Genomic DNA, 18,455 nt, shown 5'->3' with positions numbered 1-18,455 from the left:
TGGCATAAGGACAAGGAAGGAATATAAGTCATTAAACTAAGAAAGAGTGGGCCATGGGAAAACATGGACACTGGTGTTTTGTGTAGGGTGAGGGCTTCTGCTAGAACATTGCTGATAGAAAAGGAAGTGGGATTTGCAGTTAAGAGATCAAAGCAGATAGATTGATAAAAGGACGTTGGACTTATAGAACTAATGTAGCTTTGCAGGAAAGAGATCCAAGGAGTCAGACAAGAAAAGAACTTTGAACTAACAGAGTAACATGACAGTTGGTTCATTGATAAATAAACGAAAGTTCAAGACTCTGGAGAGAGGAAGTAAAGATAGAGTGTAGATGACTGGAGTTTTGGAAGTGGAAGGAAATGGAGAAGGAAATAGCAAAAAAGAAAATGAGTCAGATATGAGGAAAGATGTGTTGATTTGTTTTGGAATGTTTTCTAGTTTGTCTTTTTTAAAAAAATTTCTAAAAAGATGTATTTATTTGAGAGGCAGAGTTAACAGACAGAGAAAGGGAGCAACAGAGAGAGAGAGAGAGAGAGAGAGAGAGAGAGATCTTCTATAACTGATTCACTCGCCAAATGGCTGTGATGGCCATGGCTAGGCCTATCTGAGGTCAAGAGTCAGGAGCTTCTTCCAGGTCTCCTATGTGGGTGCAGGGCCCCAAGGACTTGGGCCATCTTCCACTGCTTTCCCAGGCCATCAGCAGGGAGCTGGATCAGAAGTGAAGCAGCCAGGACGTGAACCAGTGCCCATATGGGATGCTGGCACTGCAAACAGATGATTAACCTACTATGCTGCAGTGCTGGTCCCTCAAGTTTGTCTTGATGAGTGGAGATGTAGGTGGCTAAGAGGGCTAGATTCATGAGCCTATACAGAAACTTGTCAGAGGAACAAGAGGCAGCCGAGTGGGATGGAGACCAGAGAAGTTCTACAAATGACTATCTTTATGACAGAATTATGGTTTTCTATTTGCTCCTATTAATTTTTTACCATATATGGAGGTATAATTGACATATAATAATAAAGTGCACATAATTTAAGTGTACAATAGGATTATGTTGTGACATGTGCATATACTTAACAAACTATCTCTACAATCAAGACAGTGAATGTATTCATATCCTCATGTCTTTTTGGAATTCCCACCTCCATACCACTGATCTGCTTTTTGTCACAATAGGGTAGTTTGCGTTTTCTAGGATTTTATAGAGGTAGAAGCATATAGACGGTGTTCTTTGTTATGTAGGATTTCTGTCACTCAGCATTATCTTTTTGAGATTCATAGAAATTGGGAAGATATTCATTCCTTTTATTGCTAAGGAGTTGTGTATGTTTCCTGGGATCAATGTAACGAATTGCCCAAACTAGATGGCTTAGACAACAGAAGTGTGTTCTCACACAGGCTGGAGGCTGGAGGTTGAATATCCAGGGGTCAGCAATGTTAGTTCACTTTGGAGGCTCTGAGGGAGGCTACTCCACATCTCTGTCCCGGAAGATGACTGCCTGCATCTTTGCAGCTGCCTCATTGCCTTCTGATTACAGAAATGGACACTGGAAAGCTAACACAGAGGGCAATGAGTGAAGGTAAAGAGGACTAGGCAGAAACCAGAGGCAGTGGAATAGCCTGGAAGGTGTTAGGGGAGGCTGGAGAACATTCCATCTTGGCTTTTTTTTTTTTTTTTTTTGACAGGCAGAGTGGACAGTGAGAGAGAGAGAGAGAGAGAGAAAGGTCTTCCTTTTGCCGTTGGTTCACCCTCCAATGGCCGCCGCTGCAGCCGGCGCACCGCGCTGATCCTGGCAGGAGCCAGGAGCCAGGTGCTTTTCCTGGTCTCCCATGGGGTGCAGGGCCCAAGCACCTGGGCCATCCTCCACTGCACTCCCTGGCCATAGCAGAGAGCTGGCCTGGAAGAGGGGCAACCGGGACAGAATCCGGCGCCCCAACCGGGACTAGAACCCGGTGTGCCGGCGCCGCAAGGTGGAGGATTAGCCTATTGAGCCACGGCGCCGGCTTCCATCTTGGCTTTCCTTCAGCTGCCTTCCTGCAATTTACCCACAACCGATGAGAAAAAGTCATGGTTCTGATGGGGGAACAACTCGGCCTACTCTGAGGAGTGTGACTGTGACTCCGGGACTGACCACCAGGTGGCGAGTGTTCCAGGGCAATTTCACTGCTGGTGGCAGGAACAAGTGCCTCAGCCTCTTTAGGGGACTTTGCACAATTGCCAGTGAAACCAGGCCCAATCTCCTTAACTATCTCTTCCTTTTCTGGATCTCAGATGGAGTCTGCTGCCCCATAGATCTGCCCATTTTGGAGCAAAATTCCTGAGCCCTTCAAGCTGCTGTCTCTGCTTCTTCACTCTGGTACAGCTTCTGCTCCCCCTGCTTCACTGCAGCTGCACTCATCAGCCCACAGTGGCCTCCTGTTGCCCAGTCCATTGTTCACCCTTCAGGCCTCATGCTCATCTGTTAGCGTCATGATGCTCACGTTCCTTCTTCATTGTTCCTTTTCTCTGAGATTCTTGGCTGTCTCCACTCAGCCTTTGTACTCCTCGGTCCAGGTGATCTTGCAAGTCTACTATTTTTTAAAGGTTTATTTATTTATTATTTGAAAGTTTGATTTAGAGAGAGAGAGAGCTTCCATCCACTGGTTCAATTCCTAAATGGCCACAATGGCCAGGGATGGACCAGGCCAAAGCCAGGAGCTTCTTCCAGGTCTCCTACATGGGTAGCCAGGGCCCAAGCACTTGAGACATCACCTGGTGCCTCACTGGGTGCACATCAGCAGGAAGGTGGATTAGAAGTGGTATAGGTGGGACTTGAACCAGGCACTCCGATATGGAATGCAGACATCCCAATCCATGTGTTAACAGCTCCACCAAATGCCTGCTCCAGGAAAATGGCTATTGAAACAAAGTTTTATGTTGCTGGTCAGAATGATAGGAAAACACAAGAGAAAAAGACTGTTTTCATGTAAGCAGGAGTGACAAATAAAAATTTCTACTCAAGGTATTTAAGAGCTGTTATATGGCATTTCAAAATACATGAGAATTTATTTTCTCCTGTTATTTAAATCTGTAGAGAAATCCTAGCAGGTGAGCATAATTTTGTACTTGTTCAATAACAAATAGAGCACATTGCAAACTACATTTGCAGAGTTGGTTTCTAATTAAATTGGCACATAGCACACAGACTTGAGAAATTTTATTAGCCTCACAGGGGAGAACCAGCATTTGCTTCCAGAGCTTCATTGTTGCATTACTTTAGGAGATTGGTCTTGCATGTTCTTGGCACCCATGCCTGCTTTATTTAGCCGAAAATCTCCTCTGCTTTTTTTACACATTTCTCATCCACAGGAGGCTTTCGCTGGCTGCCAGGCTGCAGAAACTTCTTCACGGTGGGGAGGCTGCTGATCCTGGTTTGCAGGGCCTGCAGTGCACAAATCACAGCCCCAAGGAGTCAAACGGCATCATATCAGTATCATAACCCAGGATATCTGAGACCCTTCCAGACAAAGACCAACTGAGTCCCCTCCGTCAACACCAGTGTAGAGGTTGGGAGACAGATCCCAGGGAGCATGCAGACGAGAGGAAGAAAATAGTACTCAAGAGCATTTTCCCTAAAGACGTCTGTAAGACTTTATCCAGTCAACAGAACTCCCTCTTCTTCCTTACGCATGAATCTTGTAGATCCATGGCTCTTGCAAAGTATAAGGAAGAACAATGTGTCTGTTAGATACAGACACAAAGACGTCTAAAGACACAGAATAGTAAAGGCTAACCAGGGCCAATTACAACCAATTTCCATACTGAGAGAAGATGTGGGGGGATGTGGGAGGAGAGGGTGGAGAGCAGTGCAGAGAGGAACACCAGGTCTGACAGTTGGAGGTGGAGCTGAGAACAGGAAACCACGTGGGAACGAGACTTACTCAGAAGGACTCCATGTGCAAAGATAAAAGACATCACCGAAAAATCAGAAACAGAGATGATGGTGCAAAGGGCCTACAAGCTCATTTTGGAGATTTGGGGAGAGGGGTGAGGATGTGAGGTCTGTAGAAGGTTGGGAGTCAGAAGATCACCAGCCCTAGGATCCAAAAATTAGATGCCAAATAGGGAGATTTCTGAGGGCCATGAGGCAGATCACCTGCAGCAGAGGGAAGCTGGTGATAAAACCAGGATCAAGCTCTTCCATGTAGTAGATAAGTTCAACCAGGAGAATGTCAGCCTTGCTCAGCCTGTTGCCAACAAGGTAGTCTTGTCCGTGGCTCTTCAACACCTGGTGAGAATCAGATCATGGTCACAGGCACAGTCAGGCTGGGGCCCTGCTCCTCCCTGAGCCTCTCAAGCCCGACTCTCCCAGCTCTGCTGCCTGGCTGGGGTCTTTCTTCAAAGCCCCTGTCTCATGGGAGAGAGAGAGATGGAGAGAGAGAGAGAGAGAGAGAGAGCTAGAAGTGGGCTCTGCTTATCCCTCAGTTAAAGCCCAAGCTCTCTGCAGTCTGACACCATTGTTCCCAAATACCCTAGATTATTTTTGAACGTCTTTTCATCTATCTCTTCCTCTGCATCCCTTTGCCACAAACTCTGCTTGTGTACACACCCTCCATTCCTGGAAGACTACCAGATCTTCCTGATGGGCAGATGGCCTCGTGTCTCCCCTACATGGTGCCAAGGTACTTTGTGATGTATGCATTCATCATGCTGTACTTGATTTAGAAGGTTATGGTGTCTACAGGATCTAGTCCAACCTCTAGGGAGTTGCACAGCCATCCACAGCCTAATTAAGACATCCACAGTTCTAATTAAGACTATGACATCCTTTCGAATCCAGAATTTTACAGATTGGATCCTGGTAAGTTTTTTGGCAAAAGTTCTCTGGTTTAGCTAGTATAATTCTCCTTGACATTACATTTTTACACAATGCCTTGAGTGTCAGGGTGCTCAATTTATCTTAAGGAAGACCCTGTGGGAGTAAAATTCAATGCTCCATGAAGACCCATGCACTGTTACCTTCTGTTTGTGTCCCTCAAAACTGGTATTTGGAAATTGTAGCCATAATGTACTGTTACTGGTTTTTATTGCCTTCAAGAGTAATTAGTCCTGAGGGCAGAGCTCTTGTGAATGGCACTAGCCCCAGATAACTCCCCTTAGCCTGTCCACCATGTGAGACGGAGTGAGAAATCGACCATCTAGGAGCCAAGAAGCACACCTCTCCGGATACTGAATCTGCCAGTGCCTTCCTTGACCTGTACTTTCTAAGCCCCAAGACTGTGATAAATGTCTGCTTTTGAAGTGCTGAGTCTATGGTGTTTTTGTTATAACAGTGTAACCTGCTATGGTTCCCTTTTGGGACTGTGAGCTTTCTGAACTCTTCACGCCCTTACAGGTGAATCAGCTTCCTCTTACCTTTTCAAAGGCAGGAAAATAGCGGTTTCTTGCTTTATCTTTGATCTGAGCAAGGCTTGCCTGCTGTTCCCCAAGGGGAAGGTATGGGTGATGAAGAACCAATTCACCCAAATCTGCCATTCCTTCTGTATACATATCGATGCTGAGAGACAAAAACAGCCAAACTGTGAGATGCCTTCTGCTTTAGAGTTTATAGTTTGAAAATATAAGACATTAGAGCATCCTGGGAGGCAAAATTATTCACCTCCAATTGGGGCCTTTGATCATACTATTTTTATTTTTGTATAGACACTTATTTCTGAGAACAATCTAAGAGGTGCAGATATGTCTAGCAATTTTGGTAGACTCATGACCAACTACAGACCAACTACATGACCAACTACACAAAGAGCATCAGTGACCTGTCCGGAGTTAGTCATGGGATAATATGGGTGGATCCCTGAGTGTGATCTCTGATGTGACAAACAAACAGGGTTTTCATCTCTACTGAGCTGTGTTCTGTGTGCAAATATAGTATGGTTTCTATGGCTGATGACCTGCTGCCTGTGTCATCTCAGGAGAGAGTCCCTGGTATGGCCACCTTACACATGTCCCTCTCCCTCTCTCATCCATTACACACATCAGGCTCATTTTTATGCCAATATTAGAAAATGGTTTCAATTATTTACCATAAGATATGGTCCCATAGTCTTCTCTATGTACTATTGCCCAGATCTCATAGTGCTTGCATTTCTTGGGTTTCCAGGTTTCCCCTATGTGTGTACTTCTGTATACAGTTACAACCAGTGCATAGGATGGAAGACTTTTTATCTTTTGTTTCAAACTAAGCTTCCTAAAAGTTTTAAAAATAGCACTTTTACAAACATACATTCACATACCATAGTTGTCACTCTATTAATGAATACCATTCAGTGGATTTAAGTACATTCATGAATGCTGCAAATATCAATACTAACTTCAGATGATTTTTATCATCCAGAGAGGGAAAATAAAATCTGTATGTAAGCAATGAGTTCCCAACCACCTCCACCTCCCAGGCCCTAGAAACCACTAACCTACCTTCTGTGTCTATGAAAAGCAATGTTCTGGGTAATTCATAGAAGTAACTCATAGCTGGGGGGGTCTATAAAAATTCATAAAAATAAGTATTATGACAAAAGTTTGGATGTATTTCAAAGATTTTTCCCCAGCATCATAAACTAATAATTTTTTCATACTATTTTTCCTCAATTTTTAGACATACCCTCTTAGCACATTTAGTTCACCTCTTTATGCTTTGATGGAGACTTAATTTACTTCTAGTTTTTGAATGTGACCAATCATGATGCTGTAAACATTTCTAAACAACATTAGTGAGGTTATATTTTCATTTTTCTTGTTTCCATACCCAGTACCTGGATCGCTGAGTCACTAGTAACTCTATAAGCATATTTAATGTTCTGAGGAATTCTGAATGGTTGCATACAATATTTGATTTTCAGTCAAGCAGCTCCAGTGCAACGGGGAGGAGACCACCAGCTTTGGTTGTACTGACTCAGTTTGACTCCTTACGTCCTGTGTAAAGTGCTTTAAGTAACCCCAGTATCATGGGCACCAGGATCTACTAACCCTTTTCCAAACACCAGTCCAAACAATAGGCTCGTATCATAGATTCCTGGTTGTCATTCTTACAGTTTCTGGAAATTGAGACTCAGCTCCTTAGGATCATGCCCTTCCTGGACTTCAGCTCCAGATACACAAACCCTTGTCCCTTATCTTGAGTTGTTGGTTCCCATCCAGCCTCTAAAATGCGAATATTTGGAATCATGGCTCCCCACCATGCTGACTTCATGGCTTATCAGGGATTGGAAACTTCTGTCACTGATCTACATGCATGAACTATGTGGTCTTCTATGGCCATAGTTACCTGAATCTACCCCCAAAATACTCTTCCTTCATCTCCCTAGGCGTCTGATATAATGGACTCTCAGTGCATGCCCAAAGCCCAGCCTGTGGCTGATCTTGAACCCACTGCCATGGTCCTGTTCACACAAGTCAGGATCCACATCATTCCTGTGCTAACTGCTATTGTAAGAACAGAAAGTATACCATACAGGGCTCTCTCTTTTATGTCTTTCCCATAGAGCTCATGTTTGCTGGCAATGTAGTTGAGAATGGCTCTGGACTGCACCAGCTTCATCCCATCAATCTCAACCATGGGCACTTGCTGGAACATCAATATTCCATCTTTGAAAAGAAGAAAAGGAAAGAGTGAAATCTCTATGGATCCCACTCTTTGAACATGATTTTTTTTTGTTCAATTTATGGAAGGTTTAAAATGAAGATAAAATTCTAACTTCGTAATCTTTCAAGTAAAATAACATTTTGCTTTTGGCATTCCATAGTCCTTTTTCTTCTTATCAATCCAATCCTCCTTTTAATTTTATATTGTTATTTCATTGATGTTTTTATTTACCACCTAGATACATTTTGTAGGTCTCTGCATATTTTGCGTGTGATTTATTTCATGCAGATTTTAAAGGGAGTATAGAGAGGCTGTAATGGGGAAGCCACCTGATACTTTGGTGTTATGACCTCAAGGATATCTCTGAGAGAAATAATTTCTACTTGGGGCCCTCTGTGTGTTCTTCAAATAACACCACTGGACTGTATGTGAAAGGTGGGCCTGTGTCTTTGACCCCGTGACTTCTGGCCCTTGCTCTTTCTCTCCTTTTCATTCTCTCACCTGAAACAACAAAGAATTCAGTGCTGTCTTGTTATTAAGCCTACAGTATTGCTAGAGTATCATTTTATCTCAACCAGTGAAAGAAAGGAACCAAAGATAACTGCTAGAGCTGTTTCTCATCCTTTCATCTAATGAATGTCCTGGCATGGGTGAGGCCATGTGAGATCCTAAGCAGGCTGCATCTCATTCAGGTGAAGAAAGCATGAGAAACCAAGGAGAGGACATTCACAGGACACTGGGCATGGTTCCTTTAGCAGATACTCCAAGAGGTCCATTTTAGCTTAGAGAAAATAATCAGTCCTGCTCAGTGAGCCCCACCCCTAATATTTTTAACCGCTCTTTCTATCTCTAACATTTCGAAGATCATCCTGAAAAACAAGAATTTCCTTTGTTTAACTTTCTACAAGGAACCTTCATAAGAAGAACTTAAAAATTTGGCCTTACCATTTCTTAATTTGTCCAGTTCTGCACGAGTTTTGACAAATTTCTCTTCAAACTGGAAGCAGAAACAATCTATGAGTTCTTATTAGTTCCTTTGCATTACAGATTAAGCTTCAATGGTCCCTGTCTGGTGCATAATATGGAGGAGACAAGATTTCTGAGTTTGGCAGGTGCAGAGAGGAGTCTGGTCATGATTATTTGGAAATTCAATTTAGGTCTGCCAAGAAAGGGGCATGGGTCAATTCACCTGGACCTTGGCCAGACCAACTGCATGGTTAGGTCAGGATTTGAGAGATGATGCCATTGGAGGGACAGGACTGATGAGTTATAGTAAGCTGGTAAATAGAAGAACTGAACTCATAAGTTCTTCTAGTTATGACCTTCCAGTAGCTCAGGAAAGACTGAATGTCTCATGAGATCAGAGCAACTGCTGTGTCCGCAGCAATGGACACTTCATGACCAGTGGCAATCTAAGTTTCTTTCACCATGGGATCTCTGTTGTAATTTCCATATTTGTACAAGGGTATACCACTGCTGAAAAAGAAGATTGTAGTGTTTACAAGACACATAGTTCAGGGGCCAGCACTGTGGCTCATCGTGTTAAAGCCCCAGTCTGCAGTGCCAGCATCCTATATGGGAACTAGTATGAGTCCTGGCTGCTTCGCTTCTGACCCAGCTCTCCACTAATTTGCCTGGGAAAGCAGTGCAAGATGAGCCAAGTGCTTGGGCCCCCGTGCCCATGTGGGAGACCCTGAAAAACTTCCTGGCTTCCGGCTTCGGCCTGGCCCAGTCCTGGCTGTTGTGGCCATTTGGGAAGTAAACCAGTGGATGGAGGACCTCTCTCTGTCTCTCCTTCTCACTTTCTGTAACTCTGCCTTTCAAATAAATAAATAAATCTTAAAAAAAGAATCATAGTACAAAGAGGTACCCACATAAACCAAATCATAAATAATAATGATGTTTCCAGTGGGTATTACTAATTCCAGTGGGTATTATTAATGCAGTACTTCATGTTGAGAAGCTCAGGAAATTTAAGTTTCTACCTTGCTCTATGGGAAAGAATTTATTGTAAATCTACATGAGCACACCAATCAGGCTGCAGAGACAGGAAGCTGCTGTGTGCCCAGCAATTTCAAAACATCCAGTTCAGTAAAAACATAGGGGTGGTGGATGGCCAGTGCAAGAGGGTGGCCAAAGTGAGATGGGGTTGGTGAGTCTAGTGTTGCCTATGAGACTGATGGTGATGGATGGGATGGTAGTGATCAGCCTTGGGGCCAGAGAATCCACAGACTCTGAGCAGGGGGTGTGGTCAGCCCTTGACCACAACCCACTTCCCTCAGGCAAGGTGGAAATTCAGGAGCATAGGGCTGTGAGCACCTCCCTTACCTCTCCTTCCTGCACTGAACTCATACCTGGACCAGGATGCTGAAGTTGGGATGAAAGTGAAACGGAATTACGCAGTTGTAGAAAGAAAACCATCTAGAATGGCACTGGAGTAGTTGGATTGTTTTGTGTATATGTGTGTGTGTGTGTGTGTGTGTGATCGTTTCTTCATAAAACTGAGAAATTAGCAGGCTAAAGCCACAGACATCATGAAGCAATTGAAAAAGGTTAAACCCAGACTTAGGTAAATGCTTTCGTGTGAGGTGGAATGGAACACCTTAGGCATTTCCTTCACAGGACACCATCTATATGAAACCCTCTTTTTATGATCTCACCTGAAAGACCTAAGATTATCCATGACTAGCAGCTCAGGAAAATCCTCACCTAGTTGCTGGGTGCTTCTGGTCTGGACTGGGAAGTGTTTTTCTCATTGACACCCCTAGAGGTCAGCACTCAATAGTGGCAGGGGGAACCCTGCTAACATTACTTGTTCAAGTGCCAGGAAAAATAACTCTTTCTCCCTGTAAAATACTTGATCCTATCTGTCCTTTTAACTAGCTCCTAGATGTGTAGGCTGCTCACCGTCAGGGCCCTTGTCTGTCTTGTTCATTAAATATCCCCAGGATCCAGCAAAGAACCTAGCACCCAATACCTGCTCAGCAAAATAATTGCTGAATGAAGGTATTTAGTTGCTAACAAATAGTTTGTTCACTCCTTTCTGCCTCTCTTTGTAGATTATATTTTCTCTTTAAGTATATTAATTTTCTAATTGTACATTATAATTCTTTTATTATGGACATTTCTAACATATACAAATAGTAGAGTGTAATGTTGCTCCTTCTATGCTTCACCCAACTTCAACAATTATCATCTCAAGACAATGGCCTTCCATCTATCTGTCCACTTGCTCTCTGTCTTTCACAATAATTGAAGGAAATGTAAATATCATATATTTCATCCTTAAATACTTCAGTGTGTCTCTCTAAAACATAAAACTATTTTAAAAATAACCACAATTTATCATTATATGTATATTATTAAAGTACTTCTTTAATATCCTCAAATATTCAATCAATGTTTATGTTTATAGTTGTCTAATTATTTTTTAATAGTTTGTTTAAATCCATATATGGGCCATATATTGTGATTAGCTTCTTCAATTTATCTTTCTGTTTATGCTCTCTCAGATGAAATATTAAGGAATTATTAGGTCAAATTGGTTAAGCAATTTTTATTTAAGGCACCACTCCTTACAGTCACTCAGTAAGAAATACGGTCAATTTTATTTTATTTATTTTGAAAAAGATTTACTTATTTCAAAGGTAGAGGAACAGAGAGAGAGGGAGACCTTCCATCCCCCAAAGATTGCAACATCCAGGTCTGTGGCAGGCTGAAGACAGCAGCCAGGAAATCTATCCTGCTCTCCCAAGTGGCTGGCAGGGGCCCAAGTATGTGGGTCATCCTCTGCTTCCTTCGCAGGTGTATTGGCAGGAATCTAGGTCAGAAGAGGAGTGGCCAGGACTCCAACCAGCACTCCAATATGGGATGCCACATTTGAAGGAGTGACTTATCCCACTGTACCACAACACCAGTTCCTAATACTGTCAATTTCAGATCCAATTTTAGATGACCTAACTGAGGACTTACCTCTACTCCAACTGTAGCCAAGAGCCACGGAATGGACTCCATTCTGCCCCGGGCATTGTAGTAGTGAAGTATGGGCTTTCTTGACATGACAGCTGAATCCTGATTTCTGTAAACATGAATGGATGGGTGAATGAATCTATAAAACTGTGGAATCTGAAGTGTACACTTTATGGTGTACAATTGAACACAACCAGCAATCCTGAGGAAAGTGAGCCTGATTTATGGCAGGACAGGAGGAGTTGCAGAAATGTCTTCTTGGCCAACATTGTTACCCAGCCATAGTCACCCTCTGATTGCACCAATCCAGTCTCGTGTTTCCATTGGCTGACAGGTGATTATTCTTAACAGGCTGGTAAGTGAGAGTCTGTGGTAATGCACGTCTGGGAGTTAGTGGCAAGATGAGCTAGAGAACTGATATTTGTTGAAAATCTCTTAACAATCCCCCTAATGCTAGTCACTTTTGATGTGTTATCTTTAGTACTCGTAACAGTCCAGTGAAGTATAGGCATGCATTGCTCAATGATGGGCATGTGCCATTCAAACAATTGTATCCTTAGATTATTTCGGCATTGTGTGAACATCATACGGTGTATTTACTCAAACTCAGCTGGTAAAGGTCAGTAACTTTACTAAACTGTTAATATAATCAAGTGATATGGCAAACATAGAAATGTGAGGCTGCTGATGGCATAACAGGACATTCTGTTTTTTTTTTTAATATTTATTTATTTATTTGAAAAAGTAACAGTGAGGGAGGGAGAGACAGAGAGAGAGGGGAGAGAGATCTTTCACTTGCTGGTTCACTGCCCTAATGGTTGCAATTACCAGGGCTGGGTCAGGCCAAAGCCAGGAACCAGGAGTTCTTCTGGGTCTCCCACGTGGGTGAGGGGCCCAAGCACTTGGGCCATCCTCCACTGCTTTCCCAGGCACATTAGCAGGGAGCTGGATGGGAAGTGGAACAGCTGAGACACAAACTGGCGCCCATATAGGATGCCAGCACTGTAGCCGGCATCTTAACCCACTATACCACAGCATTGGTCCCAGGACACTCTGTTTCACAATAATTTTTTTTAGAGGGAATAAACTCTAAAATAATTATAAAAGTGCTATGCTAGGGGCCGGCGTTGCGGCACAGAGGGTTAAAGCCCTGACCTGAGGCACCGGCATCCCATATGGGCACCAGTTCTAGTCCCGGCTGCTCCTCTTCCAGTCCGGCTCTCCGCTGTGGCCTGGGAAAGCAGTGGAGGATGGCCCAAGTGCTTGGACTCCTGCACCCATGTGGGAGACCCAGAAGAGGCTCCTGGCTCCTGGCTCCTGGCTTCAGATTGGCGCAGCTCCGGCCATTGTGGCCATCTGGGAAGTGAACCATCGGATGGAAAACCTCTCTCTCTGTCTCTACCTCTCTCTGTAACTCTGTCTTTCAAATAAATAAAATAAATCTTTTTTTTTAAAGTGCTATGCTATGCAAATAGTAACATAGTTGCTTGTTATCCTCATCAATAATGATGAACTGTGTATAATTGTGTGTACTATACTTTTAAATGACTGGAAGTGCAGTAGATTCATTTACACCAGCATCACCAGAAACACATGCCTAATTCATTGCACTCTGACATAAGCATGGCGTGAACATCACTAGTTGACAGGAAGTTTTCGGCTCTATTATAATCACATGAGATCAACATTGCATGGGTCATCTGCTATTGGTTGAAACATTTTTATTCAGTACATGACTATGGCTGTTATTTTCTCAGTTTTTTAGTTAATGAAACCAGAGAGGTCAAATGCAATGATCACACTCTATAAGTGATGGACATGGGAATCCAGACCAGGATTAAGAAGAGGGCAGGTCTGGAACCCACACTGGGCCACTGGAACTTATCAAGGGAACTCGGAACCAGAGGACATCACCGATGATTAGGAACAGGAGGGAGCCAAGTCTCTTTGCAGCTATTTGGCTATAAGGCTGAATTTGATGAAAGCAGAAATTAGGCTTCAGACTTGGTTAGTGGTATCTCAAAAGATTCAACATTTCTTTCTCTAGACCTACGGTGTGACTTCTGTACTTCTTATTTTGTTTTGTAATCTAGAAAAAGAGATGCTGCTCTACTGACCTCCCAGTGTATGGAATGGAGTTCACATTTGTTCATCATCCGTCACACGCTGGGCAATCTCATAAATGAATCTTCATTTTATTCTACCAAAGTCACCTAAGGTGAATTTTGTTTTAATTATTATTTTTACAGTTGGGGTAATGAGTTTTCTAGAGTAGCTTACTGAAAGTAAGAGCTAGGCCAGGTATTCAACACCCCTCTATTCAAGCCAAAGTCTACACTTTAACTTCAGTATTAGTGTTTTTCAAAAATATGTCTGACAATCCCTCAGTGGAATGTGGAATCCACTAGTTTAAAAAATAAAGCAGAAAAGAATAGAAAGTGTCATGCGGAGAGGGTAAGTGATGTCTGAGTTTTAAATTGCGTTGTTTATCCTCAAGGTTTTTCCGTATATAGTGAACTGCAACCTAACTTTATGTGTAGACAGACTGTCACTCACTCTTGGGACAAGTAGTTGAGACTTCCTAAAGCAGGTGGCCAAGTCTTCAACTCCTATTCAAATAAAATGGAGAAGAGATGTAACCAGTGGGGCTGTCTCTGTACCTTTCACTTCTTTTTCTCTGATTATAAATATTGTATGTCCCTGTTGTTGTCTCTTTTTTATCTGTAACTCTGTCCAATTCTAGAATCACAAAGCTAATTAAGAGTTGTAAAAGTATTTTTGTTGCAATTTGCTCTTTTCACATGAGTTTTTGGTTCAGCTGTGTGTATATTGTCTATAGATGGATGTGTGCACCTGTGCTTGCTAATTTGATCACGGTAAATAGAAATAGACATTGATTCAGTTCCATGAAGGGAGTTTGAGGCTCTTGCTCTTGCTCAGGCTGCTTGGGAGGCAGAACAGAGCAGAGAATCAGAGAATGTAACCCAGCGGCTTCAGGGGTGGATGTAACTAAAGAATCACGAGTGTGATAACAAACCCAGAGGACACATGAAAAACAGCAGTCCCAGCGCCAGAACTTGGGTAGGAACAGTTACATTTTTTCCCCAAGTCCCAAGGTCTGTTATGAAACAGTGAAATTATCCTTGCAAAGTTTTGTTGTTAAGTTTGGGACAAAAATGTACTTGTCTTTCCCAATGGTTGTATTTCTGAAAAAGTATGTGTGACTTCAATTTTAGACATTAAAATGCTTTAAGTGTTTATATGTTATATCGTGAAACTCGGTTAATTTAACCTTTAGAAAGTAAAAAAAAAAATTTAGGAACATACTTAAGTCATCTGTCTTAGAACTGGAGACTTCGTATTGTGCTTTCTTGGCAGGAAAAGGGAGGTGGTAGGAGCCAGCAGAATGAAAGGGAGAGGGAGGCTCACACTAGTGTGGGAGCTGTGTGCAGCCGTGAGAAATTGAAGTGGCTGGCACCGAGCGAGTCCAGTCCCCACTCAGCTCCCTTAGCCATTGACTGAGGATCACTTTACAAAGGGAGCTGAATTGTGATCTTACAAAGTATTTATCAGAACTCTCTTCCTGATAAGTAGCTTTCTCCCCCTTCCAAATTCCAAACACCAGGCCAAGACTGGGCAAAGTGGCCACAAAGCCCGAGTGGGTCAGCAGAATCTGAGAAGGAAGACGGGTCTTGCTCCTGACCTTCACAGTCAGCAGCTAGGGGGGGAGTCTGCCCTCACCGCTGCCCTGGGAAACAGCCCCCAGTGTCCTCCTTACAGAGGAGCCCTGAAGGTCAGTCAGAGAGAGCGAGAGCGCAGCTGTGTGATGCCGACTCAGCAGGAACTCCTCCTCCTGATTTCGGCTCCACATGGAGCCTCACCCCTTCTCTCTGCTCCCCTCTGAGGACCTCTTTTATTTTGTGTTCAGAGTCGTTAACAACTAAAGGAAGGAATGGGAGCCAGACAGGAGGATATCTAATCCACCCGTTCCTTCCTGTCAGCAGCTTTTAGAAGCTGGATTCAAAGAAAAGAATTGATAAGTGTGTGCCTTGCTTTACCTTGACAGCCTCAACAGCTGAGGACTAGCAAAACTGTCTGAAGAATCTTCAAATATGTCATAAAAAGGGATTGAAAGAAAAATTTATTTTGGTGCAAAAAATTTTGAAATCTACACATACTTTTGCATATTTTTTTTTCTGAACATTTTGAAGATTTCTTATATTCTTATCTATAAGAAAATGGTCTTGTTTTAAAGGAATATCACCTGTGATAATTCTGGAAGCAAATTAAAGAAGTTATATTTCCGGAATGGTCCTATTTACATGGTTTCTTAAAAGAGAGACTTAGATATCCAAAATCTTCCAGTAGGAGGTAGGTAAACTTGTTAGATGGCTTAATCTGACCTCAGTGTTCTGTTGTGAAAACAGAGGTGGTCCTATCTACTTTTCATATACAAGTCACAAGATGGACCTCCTGTTTTAGCCCCTGTGCAAAAGTAAATGTCTTTTGTTAATCAACTAACCTAGATTAACAAAACAGCAAGTTTTTGGTGAGGCCTGGAATGTATTGATGCAGTCTTGCTTACTTAGCACCCAGACTGTACCAGATCCCCGGTCCAACCCCATCCTGTGCACCCCTTGGACAGTCTTCGCAGGCCAGGCCCTGCTGCCAATCACTCCCTGCCCTGGCACGCAGAACCTTTCTTGTTTCGGGGCTCTCCTTGTGTGGATTACAGCCGTGCGATTGGGAAAAACAATCCCTCTGTCTGGCTGTTCGTGGCTCTAGCACAGGGTTTCACAGTTAACACTTGATGAAAGGGATACCTTCTCTCTAACATCCTGTTCATTTCCTGGAAATACGTATATCTCTGGATCTTTCTACACTTGTTTGTTTCTGTTGTAAGTACCAATGTACTTCCTTCCTTCCAAATCTCATCCTAGTTTCCCAGCCAAGCAGTTTCTGTGTACCAAGCAATAACGATAGTGGGTAGGAAATAAGATAACAATGATTTGGTCCCTCCCTTAAAGAGGTTTAAATCGGATCAGAACCACGGTACTGGAGACACCTGACACAGGAGAGTGTGCCCAGCCCTGGCTTCACTTATGGGTTCCTGGAAATCCAAACCAAAAAATCTTGATTTTTCTTAGCCAAGTAAATCAGAGCAAGGTGAGAAGTCTTCTAGATGAAAAGAAGCGACAACCCCGCCCCTTAGCCCAGGTGACTTCTTCCTTCTGGGACACTATCTCAGTATCCCTTATATGTCTCCCTTCCTCCCATTCACATTAGGAACATATCGCACGCTGGTCCAGACATTGCTCTCTGAGGTATCTTGCAACATGCTTAGCTTCATGGTCATTTCACTATTTCCCCCACGAGTGTTGTAATTTTTTTTTTCCTGTGATCGTTGATAGTCACTGGTTTCTCTGACACTTGGATTTTCAGAGAATTTCATGGAAATTCATAATCTCTCATTTATAAGAATTTTTTTCTCCAATAAAAGAGGGAGTATTTTTGATTCTTATGTTCTAATCCTATTGATTTCTACAGTGCAGCTGGCTGTTTGTATGTTTTTTTTTTTTTTCCAAGTACTTATGTCCTCCAGTGGTCACCTACTTCTCCCGTCAGTGTGAGATGTGCTGCAGCCCAGTGATTCTCAACCAGGGGTGGACTGGTTCACACAGCCCAGAGAACATTCAGCAATGTTTGGAGACGTTTTAGGATGTCACATCCAGCAGCAACAGGTGGGAGCTGCTGGGGACACCTCTGAATTCCTGCAATGAATAGGACATCTCTACACACAGTTATGCTGTGCTCAGGGTTAGCAGTGCTGAGCGTGCGAAGCCTGCCTTAGCTATTCTCTAGACTTGCCATGAGTTGGTTGAACCTGGTGGAGTATGTGAGAGGGAGAGGAAGAGGGAGAGGGGGAGGGGGAGGGGGAGGGGAGGGAGAGATTGGGACTTGTCATTTAGCTAATTACAGGCAAAGACTGAATTAGAATCTACTTCTCACATTCAGACTAATTTGTTCCTATGACAATAAATCTTTGAATATGCACAGCCTAGTTAGTATTAGTGTATCACAATTCACAATTGTGTGTTGGCTGTTCATATAGAGAAGGGAATTTTCACAAAAACTCCAGCTTTTCTTTTGCTTTGATCATAGTCTCAGTTGGTCTAAAAATGTTACAATGTCTTTTTTTCTCCTAAATCATTTATTTTTGTCATACTATTAAAGTCTCCTGCCTTGGTTTAAAATTTCACATTTTTGCATTTCTATAAAGGTGTATCCAATAGAAATTGAAAAACAATGCTTGGCCTATTATCTAAGTACAGCAAAAAGGTACAAAGTGAGATAAAACACATTTTTTCCTAATGCTTAGAACACATTTCAAATGATTTTTCTAGGTATCCAATGGGGAAGATGTGAAAAAAATGTAGGAAGATTTATAAGATTAGTACTTACCTTGCTCAGGGCGGCCACGCTCTTCACTGGGCAACTGACCTATGTATATTTGAATGACTGCTTCCCATTGAAGGGGGTAGAGTCCAGTTAGGGAAAAAGCCACTCCCACAGTGTTCAGGGGCCATCTGGTTTCACACTAGATTAGAAGAAAAATGCTAAAGTCAGCCTCCTGTTGGAAAACCAATGGTTAATATGTTCCTTTTCAAGGTCAATGATAAAAATGCAAGGGAAATCCTCCGGATAGAATTTATTATCTGCAACTCAGTGGGGACTGGTTTTTGAAGAGCTTGACTGTGAGGTTTAAATGGATTAAAGGTAACTGCAAACCTGCACTGTGAGCTTAGCTGGGAGGTAGTGTCCACCAGGAGGGGGCTGCTGGCTCCCTGGAATTGCATTGCCAGATA

General features: G+C 42.8%; 2 protein-coding genes across 9 annotated transcripts in view; one reads left to right on the top strand and one right to left on the bottom strand.

Annotated features, from left to right (window-relative positions):
* Positions 1 to 3,168: 3,168 nt before the first annotated feature.
* Positions 3,169 to 18,214, bottom strand: LOC100353428 (glutathione S-transferase Yc). Of its 7 annotated transcripts, XR_016233995.1 has the most exons (8): positions 18,052 to 18,187; positions 11,593 to 11,698; positions 8,566 to 8,617; positions 7,490 to 7,622; positions 6,456 to 6,519; positions 5,397 to 5,538; positions 4,138 to 4,269; positions 3,184 to 3,423 (listed from the first exon to the last, which is right to left on the bottom strand). XR_016233995.1 is itself a non-coding variant. In XM_051855642.3 (7 exons), exons 2-7 carry the CDS (start codon positions 11,677 to 11,679, stop codon positions 3,304 to 3,306), a joined length of 666 nt encoding a protein of 221 aa, XP_051711602.2. In that variant the 5' UTR covers positions 11,680 to 11,698; positions 18,052 to 18,187; the 3' UTR covers positions 3,169 to 3,303. The 7 variants fall into 7 exon arrangements, 6 of the variants coding, with proteins under 6 accessions (XP_051711602.2, XP_089189290.1, XP_069930099.1 ...); XM_051855642.3 differs by lacking the exon at positions 6,456 to 6,519 and having other exon boundaries at positions 3,169 to 3,423; XM_089333164.1 differs by lacking the exons at positions 6,456 to 6,519; positions 7,490 to 7,622 and having other exon boundaries at positions 3,169 to 3,423; positions 18,052 to 18,214.
* LOC100353681 (glutathione S-transferase alpha I) overlaps positions 13,683 to 18,455 on the top strand; it is a 40,043-nt gene continuing 35,270 nt past the window's right edge. Inside the window, exon 1 of one of the 2 annotated variants that reach the window (XM_089333161.1) lies at positions 13,683 to 17,330. In XM_089333161.1, the coding sequence (XP_089189287.1) occupies positions 17,289 to 17,330 (42 nt within the window). In that variant the 5' untranslated portion in view covers positions 13,683 to 17,288. The remainder of the gene's footprint in view (positions 17,331 to 18,455) is intronic. The other variant, XM_017345196.4, reaches the window with a different exon arrangement.

This window comes from Oryctolagus cuniculus, chromosome 5 (assembly GCF_051225735.1).
Source record: "Oryctolagus cuniculus isolate XC-2025 breed Fujian yellow rabbit chromosome 5, ASM5122573v1, whole genome shotgun sequence".
NCBI classification, from domain to species: domain Eukaryota; kingdom Metazoa; phylum Chordata; class Mammalia; order Lagomorpha; family Leporidae; genus Oryctolagus; species Oryctolagus cuniculus.
The sequence above is the reverse complement of the archived record's forward strand: the minus strand, read 5'-3'. Positions and strand labels throughout refer to the sequence as shown.

What these genes read in the sequence shown, in the direction of transcription:
- LOC100353428 (XM_051855642.3), bottom strand. Translation starts at nt 11,679, where the DNA reads ATGTCAAGAAAGCCCATACTTCACTACTACAATGCCCGGGGCAGAATG. An exon ending in TGGCTACAGTTGGAGTAGAG is followed by an intron (nt 8,618 to 11,592) that starts GTAAGTCCTCAG and finishes TTCTGCTTCCAG; the next exon opens with TTTGAAGAGAAATTTGTCAA. An exon ending in GACATAAAAGAGAGAGCCCT is followed by an intron (nt 5,539 to 7,489) that starts GTATGGTATACT and finishes TTTGTCTCTCAG; the next exon opens with CATCGATATGTATACAGAAG.